The 21,091-nt window shown below is 58.1% G+C and overlaps 1 protein-coding gene across 5 annotated transcripts; it reads left to right on the top strand.

The window, feature by feature from the left end:
- Window positions 1-2,344: 2,344 nt before the first annotated feature.
- Window positions 2,345-19,877, top strand: TBKBP1 (TBK1 binding protein 1). Of its 5 annotated transcripts, none has more exons than XM_082441686.1 (11): window positions 2,345-2,474; window positions 4,400-4,659; window positions 5,069-5,191; window positions 5,426-5,530; window positions 6,571-6,751; window positions 7,362-7,534; window positions 7,728-7,789; window positions 14,219-14,363; window positions 16,256-16,374; window positions 16,593-17,320; window positions 18,379-19,877. In XM_082441686.1, exons 2-11 carry the CDS (start codon window positions 4,435-4,437, stop codon window positions 18,402-18,404), a joined length of 1,887 nt encoding a protein of 628 aa, XP_082297812.1. In that variant the 5' UTR covers window positions 2,345-2,474; window positions 4,400-4,434; the 3' UTR covers window positions 18,405-19,877. The 5 variants fall into 5 exon arrangements, with proteins under 5 accessions (XP_082297812.1, XP_082297811.1, XP_082297813.1 ...); XM_082441687.1 differs by lacking the exon at window positions 2,345-2,474 and adding an exon at window positions 2,532-4,011; XM_082441685.1 differs by lacking the exon at window positions 2,345-2,474 and having other exon boundaries at window positions 2,530-4,659; window positions 5,126-5,191.
- The last annotated feature ends 1,214 nt before the right edge of the window (window positions 19,878-21,091 follow it).

Raw genomic sequence — 21,091 nt, 5'->3', positions numbered from 1 at the left:
GCCTACAGAGGTGAGAGTAACTCATCCAAAGTTACACAACTTCATTCACTTATTCATTCAACCAGGAACACTCCTTCCTACCCTTTAAGATTTAGCTTAAACATTACCTCATCAGGGAGAACTTCTCTACTTTATCTAAAGCAGATACCCCCCTCCGATTCTTCCCTATTGTTGCCCCTTGTGTCTTTTTACTTTTTAATCACAATTTATAATCGTTTCATTTATTAATCTCTTTCTTTTTTTGTCTAAATCCTCTACTAGAATATAAGCTCCAAGAGGGCAGGAGATACATGTTTGTCCTTCAGAGACATGCTCATCACTGTATTCTCAGCATCCAGCACATAATAGGTGTTCAAGAAATCTTTGTTGAATAAGTAAGTGTATAGTGAGCAGATACTATCTGGGCACCTGGGGCTATGAAGACAGATGGGATACAGTTTCTGTTCTCACAACTGTCTGTCCAATACGAGCAACAGAACCAGAAACAGGGAGAATGCAATGAGATCAGGTCTAGATTCCAGGGAGGTATTTTGGGGCACCTGAACCAGGCATAATCTCTGTTGGGCTTTTGCTACCAACTGCTTAGAATCCCAGATAAACCACTGGGCTGTGCCCGGCCGGGTGACTCAGGCCTGTACCCTGAGCAGCCCAGCAGCATCAGGACCTGACAACTCATCCTGTAGAGTGTGTGCTTAGACGGTACCTGGACCCATTACCCTTTTCAGTGAGGGAAGGCTTGCCAGTCAGTTTCAGGCCAGTTCATGGCCAAATCCACACTCATTGAGGCCTCAGAGACAACCCCACTGCCTTTAAGCCCAGCCTCCAATCTTTTGCCTGGTCTTCTAAGTTTTAGAAGAGAACCTGTGCAGCCTTAAGGGAGATGACACCTGTGGGTAGCCTTTATATCTAAAGGGCAGGTGGGTTGTCCCACATGGCTCAGAGAAAGCTAGTGTTCTGGACTGTAAAAGGCTAGCAGGAGCAACTGGAAGGGAACCCAGCAGGAGGAGGAGGAGGAAGGGAGCCAGTGAGAATCCTTCTTTGAAAATAAAGAGTACACAGCCCCTGCTGGCTCTCCTAGGAGGAGGAGCTCACCCTCCAGCCCAATCTTCTCCCTACAGTGGGACAAAATGGGAGCTGCTGCTGCTGCTTCTCAAAGCTCACAGCAAGCAAGAAACCTTTTCTCCTGCCCCTTCCAGATTCAACACCCACCTCCTCCAGGAGCCAAAAAGATAGGCTCAGGTTCCCAGAAGCCTGAACCCTCTCTCCAGATGGGAGGCTTCAAGCTAAATTCTGAGCCTACCAAAAGCCCCCTCCTTAGCCTATACTCTCTTTCCAGGGTTGGCTTGTTAGGGGTTAGCCAGAGTCCTCCAGAGCTTCCCTTGATCATTCCCTACCTGCATCCAGGCTGACCATGCCTCTGCCCATGGTTTTTTAATCCATCAGGGAATAACCAAAATGACTTATTAACACCCCCCTGAGGATTCACAGAGCACCTTTAGTTCTGATCCCCATTCCTCTCCCACGGTTGCCCAGGTCAGGAATTAACTCCAATTTATTTCAGAGATGTTAAGTAACTTGCCCAAGGTCACACAGTGGGAAAGTGGCAAAAACTTGTGACTCCTGCCCAGCAGTTTGGCAGGTGCTCAAATAATCTTTGTGGAAGGGTGAAATCTGTTGTTTGTTCATTTCGCTGGCCTGTGGGTGCGTCTGTGTGTTGGGGGAAGGGGATTGTGTGTGGGAGAGGAAAGCTGTCCCCCTTCCTAATGAACTTTGATCTTCTTAGCTCACTCTCACTTCCAAAGAAGTTAACTGATTTAACTCTCATCTCTCCGACTGGACCCTAAGGTCATTGTATTCATTATCAGTGCAATGCCCCCTCTCCCAAGAGCTATGAAGAGTAGGTCTAATATTTCCTTCTCAAAAGATCAAAGACCAAAACAATCCAAATAAAGAACCTCACTTTCCCCAAAACATACAGCCCCAAAGCAAATTCCAAAGCACCACCTGAGCCCCGGCGCTGTCCGCAGACTCCCCCACACACGCCGCCACGCCACACTGCGTTGGGAGGCGTCAGGGAGGGGGCGCGGAGCGTGGGCCGCGCGGCAGGGAGCTGGTGGGCGCCGGGCGCGCTGCCAGGCGGGGCCGCACGCCGGGCCGGCCGCCCCTCGCCACGTGGTGGTGGCCGCGGCCGGGTCCGGGGCGCCTTCCCAGCCGGAGAAACCCGGAGCAGCCGGGGAGGAGGAGGAGGAGGAGGAGGAGGAGGAGGAGGCGGCGGCGGCGGCGGCGGAGGAGGAGGAGCGGGGCGGGAGCGAGGGAGGGGGGTTGGGGGGAGGGGTGGGGGGTGGGGAGAGACCCGGCGGCGACAGGGCGAGAGCAGAGCGCGGTGCCAGGGGGGTGGGGGCACCGGTGCCCGTCTGGGGAGGGAGCAGGCGGAGGGGGTAAGCTGCGATTACCAGCAGGAACCGGCAGCAGCTGTGAGTCCCGGCTGGGCTGGGCGGGGGGAGGGGAACGGCGTCCAGGGCCGGCCCCTGGGTCGCGGGGTGGACCGGAGGAGGGGGCGGGAGGTTGGCCCGCAGCTGGCCCAGGGTGGCGGAAAGGGGAAGGGTCCGGCGTCGGCAGCCCGCATTCCCCCTTTCCCCCTCCTCCGCCGCTCCTCAGGCCGCACCGCCTCCGGAGCCCCTTCCCTGGCCCGGCGACGCCGGACTGGGGCCCCGGGGCTGTGCCGGCAGTGGGGGAGGGGGCTGCCTGGTCTCGGCCCCTGAGAGGGGAGGGGCGACAGTTTCTGTCCGCCGAGCTAAAGGGGTTTAAAGGGCGGCTCTTAAAGGGACCGCAGAAGGGGCCCGGGGCCGAGGAGGCACCCCCTCCCCATCCGCCTGCTGTCGCTCTCGCGCGGGGTCGCTGGGCCGAGGGGGGGATGCAGCGGAAGCAAACACTGGTCGCGGCCGCTAAGGGGCCAGAGCCCCGGCTAGTGGGGTTGGGCCCGAGGTGGCCGGCCAGCCGGGGGTCTGGGCGGGTGTGGTGAGCGCGGACGAGCGGAGTTGGGGGAGAGGGGATGGGCCTGGGGAGGAGAGGGTTAAAGGTGGGGCCAGCCGTACAAATACGCGCACACACTCCTTACTCAGACCCGGTCACACGCGTTTCCCTGGCACTTAAGGCGGGGCAGTGTTGGGGCCTGGGCCTGGGCCCTCTCCACCCCAGGCTCCTGCTGCCCGATTTTGGGAGGTCGCGGACCCCACTGCTTCAACTCACACCTCGGGAGCCCCCTCTCCTACGCGCACACACGCTCTGGCGCGCGCGCACACACCTCGGACATTCCCATAGTGCCTCACGTGACACACGGCCCCGAACGTGCCCACCCTTCACACACGCTCACGCACGCGTGCACACACGCGCACACAAACACACACGGCCTCCTGGCCACTTCCCCACTCCCTCCGACCCCCCCCACCGCCCGCCCGCAGCCCCGCTAAAGCACTCATTGACTGTGACACACCTACACTCATTCACAGACACACACATTCCCCCCACACATGCCAACCACAGACACACATTCATAAACAGGGCCAGGAAAAGTACACACGCACCCCCTCGCCTACTCTTTCGGGAGCCCTGAGTCATTCCTGCCCCCTCTCAGGGCTCCCCATTTCCCTGTGTGCAGGCACACAGGCCGGGCTTCGGAATTCTCTGTCAGCCCTCTCCACCTGCGCCGGGCCCTCTCCCAGAGCCCCCTTCCCCTCTGTGTATCCTCAGACACTCAGCCGATGACCTCCTGTGGGTCCCAAGTCAGGGGTGAGGAGGGCCTGGAGGGTTGCCACAGCTGCCGGTGTGAGTGGGGGAAGCACTTCCTTTTCCTGAACTCTGGGATCCTAGAGGAGGAAGCCAGGGAGTTGGGCGGGGGCCCAGCAGAGGATGTTGTGACAGTGGTGGGGCTGACACTCCCAGAAGCACTGGGCCTTCCTTAGGGAGGAGCCAGGGGTGCCAGAGGCCTGGCATGAGGAGCTTGGAAGAGAGGTATTTGGGGAAGTGAGACCTGGGGTGGAGAAGGGGCTGAGGAGTGAGTCAAGGCAGGCCCCATCTGGGCCCCGTGTGCTGGGAAGGCAGCCCTCTCCTGGCCACAGTTCTCCCTGGGTTCCGGAAGGAGCCCTTCCCTGCTGCTGGCCTCGCTTACTTGTCCCTATTTGTCACTGCTCCCCGCCCCCCCACCTCCGTCTGGTCCCAGCTCCTTCCCCCAAAGGCAGCAGAGAAGAGAAGATGGGTCTGGGAGAGGGCTGTGAGACACGGGGGCAGCACCAGGCTGCATCTCAGCTGGCCGCAGAGCTCCTCAGGCCAGGACAAGGGGTATTAGGGACAAGCTCTGGGCCACCCTCTCCACCGTTGCTCGTTGCTCCTGCTCTCCCAGGAGGCCCAGGGCGGGCCGTGGCCCAGGCCCTTGCCATGGAGTCCATGTTTGAGGATGACATCAGCATCCTGACCCAGGAGGCCCTGGGGCCCAGTGAGGTGTGGCTGGATGCCCCTGGAGACCCCTCGCTGGGGGGGGACATGTGCTCCGCCTCCCACTTTGCCCTGATCACGGCCTACGGAGACATCAAAGAGCGGCTGGGGGGCCTGGAGAGGGAGAATGCCACCCTCCGCCGCCGCCTCAAAGTCTACGAGATTAAGGTCAGAACCTGGAGATGACGGGGGTCTGGCTGTGTGTGTGACAGGGGAGGGGGCTGCTGGGTGGCAGGAACTGGGGGTCTGGCAGAGATTCCAGGGATCCAAAAGAGGGGTCAGGGTACAGACTCTTGGGAACTTGAGAATCCCTCACGAGGGATGTGGCTGCTCTGGACGGATGGGAACTCTGGAGACCCCAGCACCAATCAGGAAAGGATCAGGAGGGATCCGCTTTGGAGTGCTGGACCTTGGATCTAAAAAAGATCTGGTTGGTGGGAGATGCCTACAGGGCCATGGGAATCAGGATGTACAGATCCCACTGGAGTGGGGAGGGAGAGGCGAGGATTCTGACGCAGGTTGTGGGATGGGGACACAGCAAGGCTGAAGCTGTCCTGAGGGCCTGCCCCACCCGCAGTACCCACTGATCAATGACTTTGGAGAGGAGCACGGCTTCTCTTTGTATGAAATCAAGGATGGCTCCCTGCTGGAGGTGGAGAAAGTCAGCCTGCAGCAACGGCTCAACCAGTTCCAGCACGAGGTGAGCCCTCCCTGAGCTCTTTGCTCCAGTCCATTTCTGATAACCTCCCCAGCCTCTGACCTTCCATCTCCTTGATCAGAGATGGCCATGGTCCTCCCTAGAGCCAGCTGCAGCTCCTCCTACCCCTCCACTGGGTGCTGGGAGTGGGGGTGGGAGGCACAGGGTGCTGCTCTGCCCCCAAGTCAAGATGGGCCTGACTCTGGCTGCGCTCCACCCCCTCCGGGCCCCATCCAGTTGCAGAAGAATAAGGAGCAGGAAGAACAGCTCGGGGAGATGATCCAGGCTTACGAGAAGCTCTGCGTGGAGAAGAGTGACCTGGAGACGGAGCTGGCGGAGATGGTGAGGTCCAGGGAGCCCGGGTGCTTGAGGGTGTGACCTTGGCTGTGTGCTTGTGGAATGCACCCCACCGTGTTCGTGTCTGTCCGTGAGTGAGTGCCCGTTTGGCCTGGTGAGTGGGGTTGTGTGTATCATACAGGTTGTGAGTGACTCTGTGTACATCCTGGCCATGCAGTGACAGGAGGTGACTATGTGAGTAGCCCTGTAGAACACTGTGAATCTGTGTGTATGTCTGGTGCTCACGCTGCGTTGACCCTGCGCCTATAGCACTGAGCTGGAAGGCTGTGTGGGTGAGGGCAGAGGTGACTGAAAGTGTTCGTGGCTGCTGGGATGGGCCTTGGCCTGTGTGTGATTCTGAGTCAGGGTATGGCCATGCATGTGAGCAGGTGGGCAGGTGTCAGAATCAGGAGGCATGGTCTCTTGCCGACTCCTAGCTGTGAGCTGGGCCAAGTCACTTAGCCTCTGTCCTGCCTCTGAAAAGTGGGGCAAATAATAACAACCTTGCTGAGCTGTTGGGCATTCGTGTAAAAAATGCTTTGACTTAACAATCATAAACACTTACATGGCACTTAACTGTGTGCCAGGCATCATTCTTATCTCTTTAGATATATTTACTCATTCTAATCCTCGTAACAAACTTACCTAAGAGGTAGGTGTGGTTAGCCCCATGTTATAGATGAGGTAGGTGAAGCCCAGAGTGGTTAAGTCACATATGCAAATGGAAGTTATTATGCTCCTGAGGGGGTGGTGGTGTCTGGACAGGGGGCTGAGTGTTCTTATAAGTGTCTCTGCGTGTTAGTGACAAGGAAGAGGCATTAACTCTGACCTTGCAAGGGGCTATAGCCAGAAACATCTGCATTGCAGTTGCTGGGAGAGGAGACTCATGGCCACTTGGAGAGTGGAGTTGGGATATGTGACCTGGGGTCTCTGCTCAGTTTAGGGGGGTGATGGATACCCAGACATGGAGAAGTTCTGGGTTTGGGCGGCCCACAGGGGTGCCCTGACCTGATGCAGACCCTCACCCCTTTGTCTCCCCCCCATAGCGGGCCCTGGTGGAGACCCACCTGCGGCAGATCTGTGGTTTGGAGCAGCAGCTGCGGCAGCAACAAGGCCTCCGGGATGCAGCCTTCCCCAGCCTGAGCCCCCCCACTGCCCCTGCCCCGCCCTGTGCTGATCTGGACCTGCACTACTTGGCACTGAGAGGCGGATCTGGCTTGAGTCACGGTGAGATCTCAGCCACCCCTGATTTCCATACTCTGAAGTTCCGAAGCCAGCCCCCCATTTCAACACCATTGGGCACCTCCGGTGTTTCAGATTGATAGTCAACAACCCGTTACAATGTCTTAAACTTCTCCCATAATCACCTCATCCCTCCTTACCAACTGTCCCCTCACCTCATCAACTATTACCCCAGTTTCTCCCACTGACATCCCCCCCCTTTAACTCCTTTATTCCCAGGCTCTCCCATGCAATTCCTGTATATGCCAGCAGAGGGCGGTCCCACCCAGAGTCCCCTCCGCCTGTCTTCCGTTGTGATTAGGAGAGGCCCCCGAGGATGCTTGCAGACTTGAGTCTGGCTGGGGACACCCTTCCAGAGCCCGTCTTATTTCTCCCCTGGCCTCCAGAAAGATTAGAAAAAGCAGCTCAGCCCATCGTTCCCGCCTGCCCTCAGTAGAGGTCTCTCTCTCATCCTGGGATATCTACCCTCTGGATGTCTCTCTTGGATCCTTCATGCGGCAGTTCTCACCTGTTTCACTTTGTATTGATCTGGGAGTGGGTGGAGAGTGTCCCGCAGCTGGTTCCAGCCTGACATTGTCCCTTCCTCTACCGGCAGGCTGGCCAGGCCCCACGCCGAGTATGAGTGAGCTGGAGCGGCGGCAGCTAGAAGAGGCTCTGGAGGCTGCCCAGGGAGAGGCCCGGGGGGCTCAGCTTCGGGAGGAGCAGCTCCAGGCCGAGTGTGAGCGGCTGCAGGGGGAGCTGAAGCAGCTGCAGGAGACCCGGGCCCAGGTAAAAAGGCGGGGCGCTGACCCGGGGTCCCTGCTCTGGCACCTGCAGAGCTCCTTGAAGGTCTGGGGGCTGCTGAAAACAACTTTAGAGATCTGGGACTTCCTCACTGAGTACCGACCAGCCCTGGGAATGGTAAAGAAGGGAAGTTTAGGCAAGGTGAGGTTGGGGTCTGACTGCTCGATCTTTCCCTTAGGATCTGGCCTCCAACCAGTCAGAGCGCGACATGGCATGGGTGAAAAGAGTTGGGGATGATCAGTAAGTCACTCTGTAATCCTCTTCCTCTTAACCTCTGCACCCCCGGGGATGGCATTTCCCAGGTTCCCCCTTTGGTTCTCTCCTCCCCCTCCACATTGTTTGGGGGACCTCTCTTCCACGCTGTCAGGGCTGTGAGGTTTGGGTTGCTTGTGTGGCTCTGCGCCCTTCACAGGAAGGAGGCGAGCTTCTGGAGGTGCTCAGGTTCTGGGAGGTTCCCTTTGCTTTCCTCTGGCACCCAGGCCTGTGTCTTCTCGAGGTGTCAGGTGTTGAGAGAGACTTCCTCAGCAGCTTTGCTGCTATGTTCAGTGTCCCCTGGTGAGTTTTGGGGCCTCTCTGGGGCCCATTTTCTATCCCAGTAACAAGGCCCAGCCACTTGGGTTAACCCTCTCCTCCCTGACAAGGAGGAAGGAGATGGTCTCTTTTAGGATTTGTGGTGCCTCGTCTCCTATCTCAGGAGAGAGAAAACTGAGGCTTAGGAGAGGATGGACTTCCTTGAGTTCATACAGCAGCATGCAGGGAATTAGAACGTATTATGCTGGGGTGTTCCTTGGGGATCCTGCCATTAAAGAGTGGCAGCAGTAGGTGGGGAGGGAGCTATGTCAGTGTGAGCCTAGTAGCGGGGCCTCCGGGGAGGCACTGGGCAGCCAGGGAGAGGGTGAGCGCAGCCTGGCAGCAGTGAGCCTGGTGCCTTTCACATCCGCACCGGAACTCATCCTCTCCCACTTTCTGAGAAATAGAGCACAAACCTCCTTCCGCCTAAGCCTTCTCCCCCAAGATGAGACGTGTGGCACAGACTCCCTACTTTCATCAGAGGGGAAGGCTGAGGCCCAGTGAGGGCAGGAGCTAACCCTCCACCACACCACACACCCAGCTCCAGGACCCCCGGTCCTCCTCCCAGCAGGCTCCCCCCTCACCTTCCTCCCGGCTTCTGGCTGGTTGGGGGTACCTCTCACCTCCCTCTCCACCCTGGGGTGAGGGCCTGGGTGGGGCTGTGGTAGCTGGGGAGTGAGAACCCAGTGTGTGGGATTGATGGGCGGGACCCCTCAGCTGTTAGGGGCCTCTGCAGAGAGGGTCCACCCTAGCTTGTGGCTGGGGCTCAGGGTCCATCCTAGCCCGTGTGCCCAGACCCGGAAAGCGCATACACACACACACACACACATACACACATACACACATACGCACATGTTCTAGAATCCTAGCTTGCCCCTAAAGTCACACCGTGGGGCCCTTTATGGCTCACTGAATCCAACTCCCTCTTAGAAGACCAGCAGTGAAGCCTCCCTCAATTGGTTGAACCCAGAGAGAGGATTTATTTTGGCTGGAGTCCGAACAGCCAGGTTTCGAATCTCAGGGACCCCTCCTGGGATGCCGAGTGGCTTAGCTTTGCCCACTTCACCTGTCTGGCCCCAGGTTTCCCTCATGGGCTCAGAGGTCCGTCGTTGCTGGGAGAAGTGGCAGAAGGTGATGTGGGGGAGGCAGAGAAGGGGGCGGTGGGTCCCGAGGGGCCACGTGAGCGAGTGAGTAGAAGAGAACCCCTCCCGCAGATGCTTTTGGAGGTCATATATCGTCTATGCCACTAATTCTGGCCCGGCCAGCCACTTTTCCTTCGCACCCCAAGGCATCCCCCCCACCCCCGACCCTGTCCCTTTGGCCAGAGGGAGCTGGGCTCTGCTCCAGGGCTGGTCCTACCAGAGGTGACCTCCAGCTCCTCCCCTCGGTCTCTACGGCTTGGGCTCTGCCTCAGGGCCTCCTGGATGTCTACCCCTGGAGCCGGCTGGGCCCTGCCTGCCCAGCTTCACACTTCCTTTCAGGCCAAGCATCTCTGGACAGCCTCAGCTTGGCAAGAGTTAATTCTCAGAGGAAGTCCTCTCTCCCCCGGTAGTTTTATTTTCTTATAAACTCAGCTCCTTTTGGTAATAAGCCGCTTCCCGAGTGCTCCCTCCCCGTCCTCCCTCCTGAGGAGGCCTCAGTCACCTGCTCTCAGCTCCTTTTCCCCCACCAGCCCCTCCTTTTCCTTCTACTTCTGCCCAACCCTCCAGGCTAGTGGGAATTTTACATGTGGACCTTCCTAGGAGAGGATTGCAGGGGTGGATTATCCAGATGGAGGTGTGAAGGCTCAAGAGGGAGCCACAGAGGTTCCTGAGTCCAGCCGAGTCCTCCGTGGGACCCCAGTGTACCCCCGAGAGGTGCTCCCCCGTCTCAGTGTGGATGCCTCCAGGTGGCCAGTTTCACCGTGGGAGTCCTGGCTGTTCACACGCCCTCCCTCGTACTGCCACTGCCTCTGTTAATTGCCCGCAGTGAGCCCCCCAGGTGCTGAGGGGGCAGTCCTGGGAGGCAGCCCCAGCCCCAAGGCTTCCAGCCCCTCCCATCCCGGCCCCTGGCTCACAAGTCCAGGTCATCAATGTTCCTCTGAAAATGGGCGCCCAGACCAGACTGCCACCCTCCAGGTCTGACCTCTGGTCAAGATTTCCCTGCTGTTTGGTCCACCCAGCATCTGGTGGTCGGTGCCCAGGGGGACAAATTGCCCCAGAGGAAGAGCCGCTGAGGGTGACTCGGGGGCCAAAGGCAATAATGAAGGAGGAGGTGGGAGTGGAGACCACCGGCTCCTGAGGATGCGCAGGGAGCTGAGGACCCCAGGAGGGTCCCAGCCAAGTGAGAGGTGCAGAACCCATGGCCTCCTTCCCTCTGGGCCCCACTCGGGGTCACAGGTCCTGAGTGTGGCCTTCCTGAGGGCGTGGCCAGCACTGAGGGTGGAAGGGAGACTGTGGAGAGGGGGCTCCTTGAGGGGGCTCAGTGAGGGGAATGAGGGCCAGTGAGGGAGGGGGTTCATCCAAGAGGGGAGCACGCTGTGAGAAGATGGGGATTCGGTATGAGTGATGAGGGGGGGACTGGAGGCCTTTCTCCCCAACGTGGGGGGCTCAGTGTTGCAGCCTGGGTGCTTTTCCGCCCACCCCCCACCCCTCTCTCCACCCACAAGCCTCTGCGTGGGCTGCGGTTAGTGGTGGGGGAGAAGTGTGAACTCGGAGAGAGAGGATGGAAACTCTGCACAGAGGTCAAGGGCAGAGTGGGGGGGGGGGTCAGGACGGAAGTCGGAGACCCCCGTGTACCCTGAGCTTAGTCTCATGCCCCAGAACCAGCGGGCCCAGGGCCTCCCCCTTCACGCTTCTCACCCTCCCTACTTCCTTTCTTTCAAATTTCCTTCAGCCTGGGTACCCGGCCCACAGGAATTAAGCCCTGAGCACTTGCAGCCTCGGGGCTGCCCAAGGGTGGGGAGGGGTTCTGAAGTTGGGGCCCACCACGCCCACCTAATTGTGGTCTGAGGGGCTGGTGGGCTTTGAACTGTTTCTGACCCTTTCCCTGCCAGGGAGGCAGAGAGCAGCTCTTACCCACGCTCTCTCCCTCGATGGGGAACTCCACGTCCTCCCCTCATTCAAACCAAACTCACTGAGCTGGTATCTCCAGAAAAGGATCAAAACTGGTTTCCGCCTTTCTCCGCCCGTCTCCTGGGCACCTCCCTGCGTCTTCATCCACAGCAGACACTGTGCGAGGCAGTTTACCTACAAAATCCCACTTGATTCTCACCAAAAGATGTGTGACAGTATTGTCCCCTTTTACAGCTGAGCAAACCAAGGTTACAAAGAAGTAATCAGAGAAGTTAAGTGCAAATTCCAAACAGGTCCTGAGCAGATGGGGTGACAGTACTTCTGTGGTGTTTTTCTGGTTCACATTCTTATCCAAGTAGGAGGCCCTTATATGAGGGGCAGCCAGATGATTTGTTGACTAAACCCGATCATTTTTAAAAGTGAAAGGGGGCCCTATTAATAATTATGCCAGGTGACTCCTGTGAACCGGGACAGCCCTGGGCAAATTGGGATGTGTGGGCCCCCCCAACCGAAATGGGGACTCTGGTTCCTAGCCCTGCTGTGAGCCTCTCGGTTTGGTTGTATCTAGGGAGGCTTTCTAGACACAGAGAACATCTGGCTGAGCTGGAAGCATGGCAGGGGCTGCCATGAAGAGCCGGGCTCTGTGGACCGCAAGTCATAGCTGGCCGAGGAGAGTGAAGGGGCTCAAGGTGCCTGAAAGGAAGTGGTGGAGCGCTGGGTTGTTGCATGCGACTTCCTCCTCCCCCGGCCCGCAACCTCAAGTCCCTCCACGGCCCGGTGCCTGTGGTCCCCTCCCTGAGGGTCGGGCCGGGTGGGAAGACTAATGCTGGGTGTGCCTGTGGGTGGTGGAAAGTTGGGTCCCTCAATTCCCCCGCGGGGGTGAGGTGGCTGGGGGCAGCAGGGGGCAGCTATGGGCAAGGATGGAGGGGGTGGGGATGCTGGATTTCTCTTTTCCTGCTGATTCTGTCAGCCAGGGATTCTGACCACATGACCAGCTCTGATCCTTCCCCCAGTCCTAACCCTAATACTGATCCCATCCCTCCCTGTAACCCTATCCCTCATCCTGCCCCCAGCTCCATGTACAATCCTGACTGAAAATGAATTAATCTGGCCCCGACCCCAGCCTTAATCCTGACCTTGAGCCCATCCATCCCTAGTTCTAATCCCATGACCCAGTGCTGGTCTGAATTTCAACCCTGCCGCATCTGTGTCTGCATCCAAATCCGCATCCTCGTGGAGGCTCCAGCGCAGCACAGGGCACCCAGTGAACTTCCCTGGGGAAGACACTGCACTCGGAAGCCCACGTGTCTCCCAGCTGGTTTGGGGCAGAAAGAGGCCTTTTATAGAGGCAGACGCTTAGGTCTCTAACCTTTCTCATCTCAGTTGCTTTGTCAGTAACAGTGAAGATGATTGTTTCCAGATGAATTCTTGAGCTCCCTCAATTATTCGTGGAAAGAATGAATGAAAGGATAAGTCAACAAAGGGTGGAAAGGTTTGCAGTGGTGGGAGCCCTCTTTCCTGCCAATGCTGCCACTTGCACTCTGGCTCTTCCGAAGGTGCCAGCTCAGCAGGCTGAGGTGCCAAGAGCCTGTTTGAATCGCTGCTCTGTGCCACCACTGCTCTGTGACCTTGACCCGGCCTCTTAATATAAACTCTGTCCTTCCACTTCCACACGTGTCTAGCGCCTTCCTCTCCCCTCAGGGCAGGGCTGGTGATGCTCAGGGCTCCCAGGCCACTTTGCAGGTCCCCAGCCTCCTCCTCCTCCTTACCTTTCCCTTCTGCTGCCTTCCCACCTCTCCTTTCCCCCCTTCCCTGATCCTTTTGGAAGGCAGTAGATAGCTTAGTGGTCAGTAGCCTCGACTTTGGAGTCCAGGAGACGGGAGCTCCCATTCCAGCAACTCCACTGTTACTGGGCTTTATGGCTTTGGTCAAGTGACTTAACCTCTGTAAGCTTCAGTTTTCTCATCTGTAAGGTGGAGATAATAAGAGTGGTAACACTGTAGAGTTGTTGTGAAGATTAAATTCTTAGCACAATGCCTGGCCCATAAGGGCTCATACAGATTATTTATGATTCTTTTCTCCCTGAGTCCTTCCCAAGTTCTGAGAGACTCAGACAGGATTTTCCCCCATAATTTAAGCAATGAAGAAGCACCCAAATGCAGCCGTCTGCTGCCGTTCACCTGACCCATCCTTCCCAAACATCCCAAAGCCGTGATGGTGGAAAATAGCACTCAGGTGTGGGCCAGGAAGCCAGGAAGTAGAATGTGTATTCAGGTGCACGTGTGCGACTGTTGGTTGTGTTGTGAAGTTGAGATTTTTTCCCACTGAATTGGCAGCGTTTTCTAATGTGAGTCATTCAGGTCGTTAGAGCATTTAGCAGCCTGGGCCTGCGCATCTTGAGGTGGGAAGAGACGAAGAGATGCCCGATGAAGGGGGAGGTCCCACAGGGCCATGGGGCATCAGGAGGTCGGATCCCCCCACCTTGCCCGGGGTCTCAGAGGTCGTTGCAAGGGCTGGCTGCCTGGAGCTCCAGGAGGACACAGGGTCAGAGCTGGAAGAGGGGCTGGGCATTCTGGGCTAGGGCCTTCTCCCTTCCATTTCCTCCTGCCCTGTTTTGCTGCGAGGAGGGTGCCAGGAGCTGGGCGGTGGAAACTGGGGTAGCTCCTGACATGGGGAGGAAGGCAAGCAGGGGAGAGATGGGGCCTGGCAACTGAGTGTGGCAGGTGAGATCTCTGAGGCAGGGTGTGAAGGCGACGACCTGTATCTGTCACCTGAGATACAACAGTGAAGGCAGATAGGGAGAGAAACTGTGGTTGCTCGGTCAGAGGGGATGTTCCATCAGTGCCCTGCCCAGGGCTCCCTCCTGCCCCCACCACTGAGGCGCTAGCATGATCCTCCAAAAGCCCCCAGTCTGAGCGGGGGAGACGCAGCTCCTGCCCTCAGATTCCCCCAGTTTGAAGAGGGGAGACTTCCACTGGGAAGTCCCCAATGTGGGACACAGACTGGCCTCCCAGTCTGATGAGGGCAATGCCATTTCTTCCCACAGACCCACGCTGAAGAAGAGGGTGGGGGAGCACAAGGACACACGACGGCTGAGATGTGATGGGATAGAGGCTGCAGCACCTTGGCAGGGGCTCCCAAAAGGACTCCCTCCTCTCTGCTCCTGTCCATCCGTGTCCACCATCAGATGGGTAGAGGGCACTCTCCCGCCTTTAGAAGTGGGCTTGTCCCCCAGAATCCCAGCCTATTTGCAAGAATTTGGCTTTGGTCCAAATGGGTTAAAAATAGCTTTGTTGGGGGAGGGGCTCCCCCTTCCACCCAGCTCCGCCCCAGGATTAGGAAGAGAGCGCGCGAGAGAGCCCGCCAGTGAGTGGAGAGCGAGGGAGTTCAGTCATCATCTACCCTCTGCACCTCGGCTTTTCCTGCCCTCTGAAGCCCTAACCTCACGACTTCCCCTCCTTTTCTCCAGGGTCAGACACACACACACACACACTCTCACCCTGTTCCTCACACCCATCACAGTGGTCTCACACCTCCCTTCATTCCCTCCCATTCACATACATCCTCTCACACGTCCATTACCATGGGATGAGGACAGGGCCCTCAGGGTCTGGAGAACTCCCTCCACCCTCCTCTCCTTGCTGCCCAGGGCCCTTCAGCTACTGGGGCAAGAGGCCCTCCCCTGTGAGGAAATCCCTCTGGACTGGCCAAGCCTCTGCCTGCCACTTCCCTCCAGCTCCAACTTCCACAAAGTTCCAGAGTCCCTTCTGGATTGAGGGGGCAAGATCTGAGGAAACAAAATCCCCTGCTTCCCAGGATCGGTCCAACCCCAGATCAGAGATGAAAGCAGTGACCCAAGGGCATGGCGGAGCCTCATGTGACATCAGGACAGGCTCCTTGGAGGTGTGCAGGCTGGGGTGGGAGAGAGCGGAGGGGCAGTGCTGAGAATGATAACCTTCAGTGATTCTGGGTCACAGGGACCCAAAGAGAAAGGAAGAGAAAAGGAAGTGGTTGAAGTCTTTGCTAAGTCTGTTCCAGCTCCATGAGGGTGGGTGACCAGGAGGCCTGAGCACGAAGTGCGAGGAAAAAAAGGGAAGAGAGAAAAATGGATAGAGAGGCTCAATTCAATATTCCCTTACTGAACAGCTCCTGGGTACCAGACCCTGGACAAGATGCTGGGAATACGAATACAGTGATATAGACCCCAACTTTGAGGAACTCCCAGTGAAGTTCCAGAACAGGCAACTTTTGTTAGGTGCTTAATGTGAGTGGCGCCCCCTGGAGGTGTTCGGTGCACAACAACTCCATGTAAAGGGTTCCCTGCTGATCCTGGGAGTTGCAAGGCTGAATCGAGCTCAGAGGCAGCTTTGAGGTGGGAGCAAGAGCAGTGGACCTGGAAATAGGCAGACTTGGGTTCAAGTTTATCAGTTGGCACCTCTGCCAAGCCAGAAGGCCATGTCTTCACTTATGGAATGGGGCTCTTCATAGGCTGTGCAGCAGTGGTCCCTAATCTTTCAAAGGTGAGGACTCCTCAGGCACCCCCTGCCCCCAATACACAGATTGCACTTAAACTGTTACCATGAGCTCTTTGAGGAAATTCACAGGGACAAAACCTACTATAAATTCAGTGCAGCTTTTTGATGAATCTGTGTTTTGTCACCACAGCTTCTGCACAGATTAGAAAAACATTCACACATACCTGTATGAGATGTGTTCAGGCCACAGACAATGCTCAGTGAATACACAATTTCAGGGATCCATTGAAATCACTGAGCTCTCTATCCCCAGCCCATAGTCTGGGAACCACTGCCCTAGCCCAGGGTAAGGTTCGGGGTCGGGGGAGGGCTCCCTGGAAGAGGTTCCCTTTGAGGTGGCCCTTAAAGCCCAAGAGAATTTCTGCAGCGGGGCTAGCAGGGCCGGGGAGGGGAGGGGAGGGCCAGATGCTGGGGCAGAGGCAGTTCTTCTCCACAGCTGTGGCAGTAAACCCATTTCCCTTCTCCTCTCCCCCACTCCCTGCCCTCTGACCTCAGGGTCAGGGCAAGCTGGGGTCAAGCCTTGACCTGAGTGACTGGGTGTCCTTCAGGGTGAATTTGGCGCTGGCTTACACGGAGCTGACAGAGGAGCTGGGCCGGCTTCGGGAGCTGAGTTCCCTGCAGGGGAGGATCTTGAGGACGTTGCTGCAGGAGCAGGCTCGGAGTGGCGGTGAGATGGGGCAGGGGAGGCCTGGAGCTGGACCCGGAAGGAGGGGGTAGCTGTGGCCACCGTCCTGCGTCCGGGGCCCACCCTTCACTTCCTTCCCCGTGCCCAGGCCTTTTCCACTCGCGTTCGGAGGAGAGTGGGTGGGCACTGGTCGCCGGCAAGGCCCTGTTTCCCCAGTTCTGACGTCTTCTCTCCCCACCGCTGTCCCCCTTCTCTTCTAGGCCAGAGGCACTCGCCGCTGTCGCAGCGCCACTCCCCGGCCCCCCAGTGCCCCTCGCACTCCCCGCCGGCCCGAGCGGCGCCCCCTTGCCCCCCGTGCCAGTCCCCTGTCCCCCAGCGCCGCTCTCCCGGGCCCCCCTGCCCTTCGCCCCAGCAGCGCCGCTCGCCGGCCTCGCCCTCCTGCCCGTCGCCCGTCCCGCAGCGCCGCTCGCCGGTGCCGCCGCCGTGCCAGTCCCCCAGCCCGCAGTGCCGCTCCCCAGGGCCTCCAGCCTGCCCGGCCCCGCAGCCCCGGCCCCCACCACCCCCGCCGCCCGGGGAGAGGACACTGGCCGAGCGAGCCTACGCCAAGCCGCCCAGCCACCACGTGAAGGCCGGCTTCCAGGGCCGGCGCAGCTACTCGGAGATGGCGGAGGGCGCGGGCTACACGGGCGCCTCCCCGCCCTGGCTGCAGGCCGAGGCGGCCACGCTGCCCAAGCCGCGGGCCTATGGCAGCGAGCTCTACGTCCCCAGCCGGCCCCTCAGCCCACGGCACGCCTTCGAGGGCATCCGCCTGCGCTTCGAGAAGCAGCCGTCGGAGGAGGAGGAGTGGGCCGTGCCCGCCAGCCCGCCCAGCCCGGAGGCTGGCGCCATCCGCTGCGCCTCGTTCTGCGCGGGCTTCCCCATCCCGGAGTCGCCCGCCGCCACCGCCTACACCCACGCCGAGCACGCGCAGTCCTGGCCGTCCATCAACGTGAGTGGGCACGTGTGCACGTGCCTCAGACCCGGCGGGGGGCGGGCGGGGGGGGGGTGGTGGGGGCCCGCCCCTTTCTTCACGCCTGATTGATGGGCGGGGCTCCCTTCCTTTGATACCGCCCCCTTCCCCGGGGCGCAGCAACCCCTCTCTCTCCAGTGGCCTTTTGTTGGTGTGAATTGGGGCCCCCGCACCATTAAAACTTGTTCAGTTTCACGGTTAAAGGCCCGGGTCTTTAGAGTGACAGTCCTGGCTTTGATTCTGGATTCCACCACTTAGTAGCTTTGGGACCTCCGGCAAGTTACTTATCTTCTTGGCCTTCAGTTTTCTCATCTGCAAAAATGAGGTCAATAATTTATTATCTAATTCCATTGGAGAGTTCTTAAGAGGGAGGCAGTGAGCCCAAAGCACTCTTGCACGGTGCCTGGCTCAGTAGTAAACATCTGCTATTACTTGGTGATGGAGGCTATGCAGATGCCATGGGTCTTGGTTCCGGACAGGGACAGGCCTGCTCATCCAGTTCTGTCCATCAGGCCTCAGAGCCCCTGCCCCTTTCTGTCTATCCTAGAAGACAGCCCTATCTCACGGCTGTATCGTTTCACCGAAATAATGAGTTTCCTGGACGTCAGAGCCAACCCTTGCCACCTGAAAGGACCAAAATATATTCCAAAGCCAGACAGAAAATTATTTTTGGGTTGTACATTGTTTAGGATTATCCATTGCTTTGAGTTATCTGAGAGCTGTGTCTTAGTCACTCTGAGGGCATGTCTGGGTCTTGGCTTCCCTTATTACGGCAGATGCTCTGGGAGGCTGAGCATACCCACCTCCCCATTCACACCTCCTGGGGACACTATGCCCGGGGTCGGGGCAGTGGATGCTGAACTGGTAGAAGGTGGTCAGGGAGGGGGAGGAAGGGGGTGATGAAGGAGAAGGGGTGCCCAGATGCCTTCTGCATGCTGCAGCCCTCCCTGCCTCGGGTCCCAGGAAAGGGCAGGCTGGGATGTGGGGACCATGATGGAGGGTTGTGGACCATAAATGACTCCCTTGTCTCCCCACAGCTGCTGATGGAGACAGTGGGCTCTGATATCCGCAGCTGCCCCCTCTGCCAACTGGGTTTCCCTGTTGGGTACCCCGATGATGCCCTCATCAAACACATTGACTCTCACCTGGAGAACAGCAAGATCTAGGGTGCCTCCCCCACCCGCTGGCTGTTTCTCCACCTTCTCCCATCACCCCCAAACACTCACTCACTTTGAATGCTGCATGAATCTCGTAGGGGGCCCCTGCCCCTTGCGACCCCCAGATACCTCCACTAGCTACCGAGTCAACGTGTGTGCCATCTTCCCTGGTCCAGGCACCACTCAGCCCTGGCTTTTCCCGGGAGGTCAGCTGGGGCTCTCCCCAGCTCCCTGGCTTCTGCTGGGGAGGTGGGGATCAGGGCTGGGGTGGGAAGGGGCATATCCCACCCAGCCTCTCCCTCTGCCTTTCTGTTTTCAAACGGTTGGATCCAAGAAGGTGTCTAGTGCTTGGGCCTGGGGGAGGGGAGGGTATCAGAAGACTCCAGGAGCTCCCCTAGCACCTCCCCAGATGTCCATCTTTCTCAGGCTGTGCTCTGTCCAGGGAATGCCTCCCTGTGGGGTCTCAGAGCCTTCCCTGCACACTGACGCCAGTTCCTCCATCCCACGGCCAGGTCGGGACTCGCCGTTCCCTGCAGGCCAACCCTGTTCTCCCCCTCTGCCCTCCCTGGGGAATAGGGAGGGTGGGAGAGAAGAGGGAGGACCCTGGAAGACTGGGAGCATCCCGCCTAGAGAGGCTGCCCTGAGGCGCCATGACCCTCAGGCTAGGGAACTATCTGTGCCAGCCTCCCAGGCCCATGCCCTCCTCCTGGAGCCCCCAGCACCAAGGCACAGATTGTTAAGGCAGATGCTTCCCTCCACCCTGACCCCACTCAAGCCCCGACACCACAGGTGCCCTGGAGCCCGGGTGTGACTCAGCCTCTGTTAGCTGGGTGGGTGTCATCAGCCCCACCTCCCAGTCCAGAACCTGAGGATGGGCCCAGGGTGCTGTGGAGATCAACTTCAAAAGAGCTAACCCCCTTCCCACACCCCAGCGACCCACATTCCCTCTGTGAAATCTACCTCAGAGTCGAACCCTCAGAAGGACAGGTAAGCAGGAGGCCAGGGGGTCCCCAGGGCTGAGGTGTGGAGCTTGCTATGGCAAGAGCCTGCCGCCCCACGATGAGTCCGCCTCCCTTCACTGCAAGCCTCTCCCGGGTCCCAGCCCGGTGCGGGCAGTGGACGCCACTGTCAGTGCATGTACCATTCTGATCCAACTCTTCCAGGTCCCCCACCTCCTCACACCCCTCCCCTCCTCCTCAGTGCAGGGGAGTGAGGGGGTGTGTGGGGCAGGGCAGGGGCTGAGGACTCCAGAGACACATGGCCTTGTACTTTGAGTGTTCCCCCAGGGAGGGGAAATGGGGAAGGGGGACTGGAGAGGGGAGTGGGGCCCCTGAGCTCTCTGAACAAGTTGAAAGTCCAAATAAAACTTACCTGTTCCATCTGCGCTTGGTCTGTGCCCTCTGTGGCTGTGGTGGGGAGGAAACCCTTGTAGCGGAAGGTCTTGCAAACTGTCTCAAGTAACCACAACCGTGGGAGGGTGGGCATTGGGCAAGTAGGGGATGCACGGGGCACCCATGTTCCAAGGTGATTCTGGAGATGCAGGCATGTGAGTGGCTACAGGTGACTTGTGACATGGACTTTATTTGGAGCAGGTAGGGAGCAGCAGAGGGTGTCTTCGTGACCAGCCCTGAGCAGATGTCAGGGACTCATGAATTTTCCCTCCCATCAGGTCTGGCAGGTAGAGGTTCTGTAGCCTGGGGATTCATTTATGAGTAGCACGATTTTTTCATCAAATGATTTCTTGTGCCATGAACCAGACTGGGGCCTCAAAGAGGAAGGAACATTTGGATCTATGTCCTTATGGGTCAGAGAGCAGGGAGGGGCTGGGCTCCAGGCTCAGCAGCTGCCTTGAAAAGTCCCGTAGCCTGGGAGGTCAGAGCCAGGTTGTGAACCCATGACTTCTGCCCTAGCTGGGGCTGTGCCCTCTTGTCTGCAGAAAGGGCCTGAGTTACTTATTCATCAACTCTGGGTGCCTTTCATTTCCACGTGACCCTTTTGGCCAAGGATTCACTTAAAAACAAAAGGCAGGGGCAGTTGCTCATTGAAGGCCCAAGGTTCAGCTCCAGACCCAGGGCTAACATCCCTTTCCATTCAGTGCCAAGGTGCAGACCCCCATGGGGAGACGTCCCAGCCTCCCCTGCTCTTCTGTTGCAGTTGGCAACTATAGCTGGCCTCTAAAAGTTTATCCAACCTGGATTCCATCTGCAGCTGAGTCCTGCGTGCCAGGGAAGGTGAGAACAGACATCCCTATGGGACATGGTTTCTCACAAGCCCTGGGAAAGAAGATTCCGGAACCTCTGGCACACGGGTTCCCCTGGTTTTTTCCCACCTCAGTCAGTTCCCGTGGAGGAAGGCAGCACCCAGGTTTCTGGGTCTGAGTTTGTTTGGCTCTCTGGAAGCATTTGCTAGAAGGGCATTAGTAAATTAGGGGTGGTAAAGAGACACAAAGCCAAGAGAAATCCTAGCCATAGATAAAAAGCGCAAAGGATGACCTGGAGTGAGCTACAGGAGGGGGCGTGACCTGAGTAACCACATCTGGTCCTTGAGCGTGTTTGAGGGGGGAGGGCACCCAGGTATCCTGCAACCTGGACAT

The sequence above is a fragment of the Balaenoptera physalus genome (assembly GCF_965194825.1).
Source record: "Balaenoptera physalus genome assembly, chromosome: 20".
Classification (NCBI taxonomy): Eukaryota; Metazoa; Chordata; class Mammalia; order Artiodactyla; family Balaenopteridae; genus Balaenoptera; species Balaenoptera physalus.
Note: the sequence above shows the minus strand (reverse complement) of the source record. Positions and strands in the feature narration are given on the sequence as shown.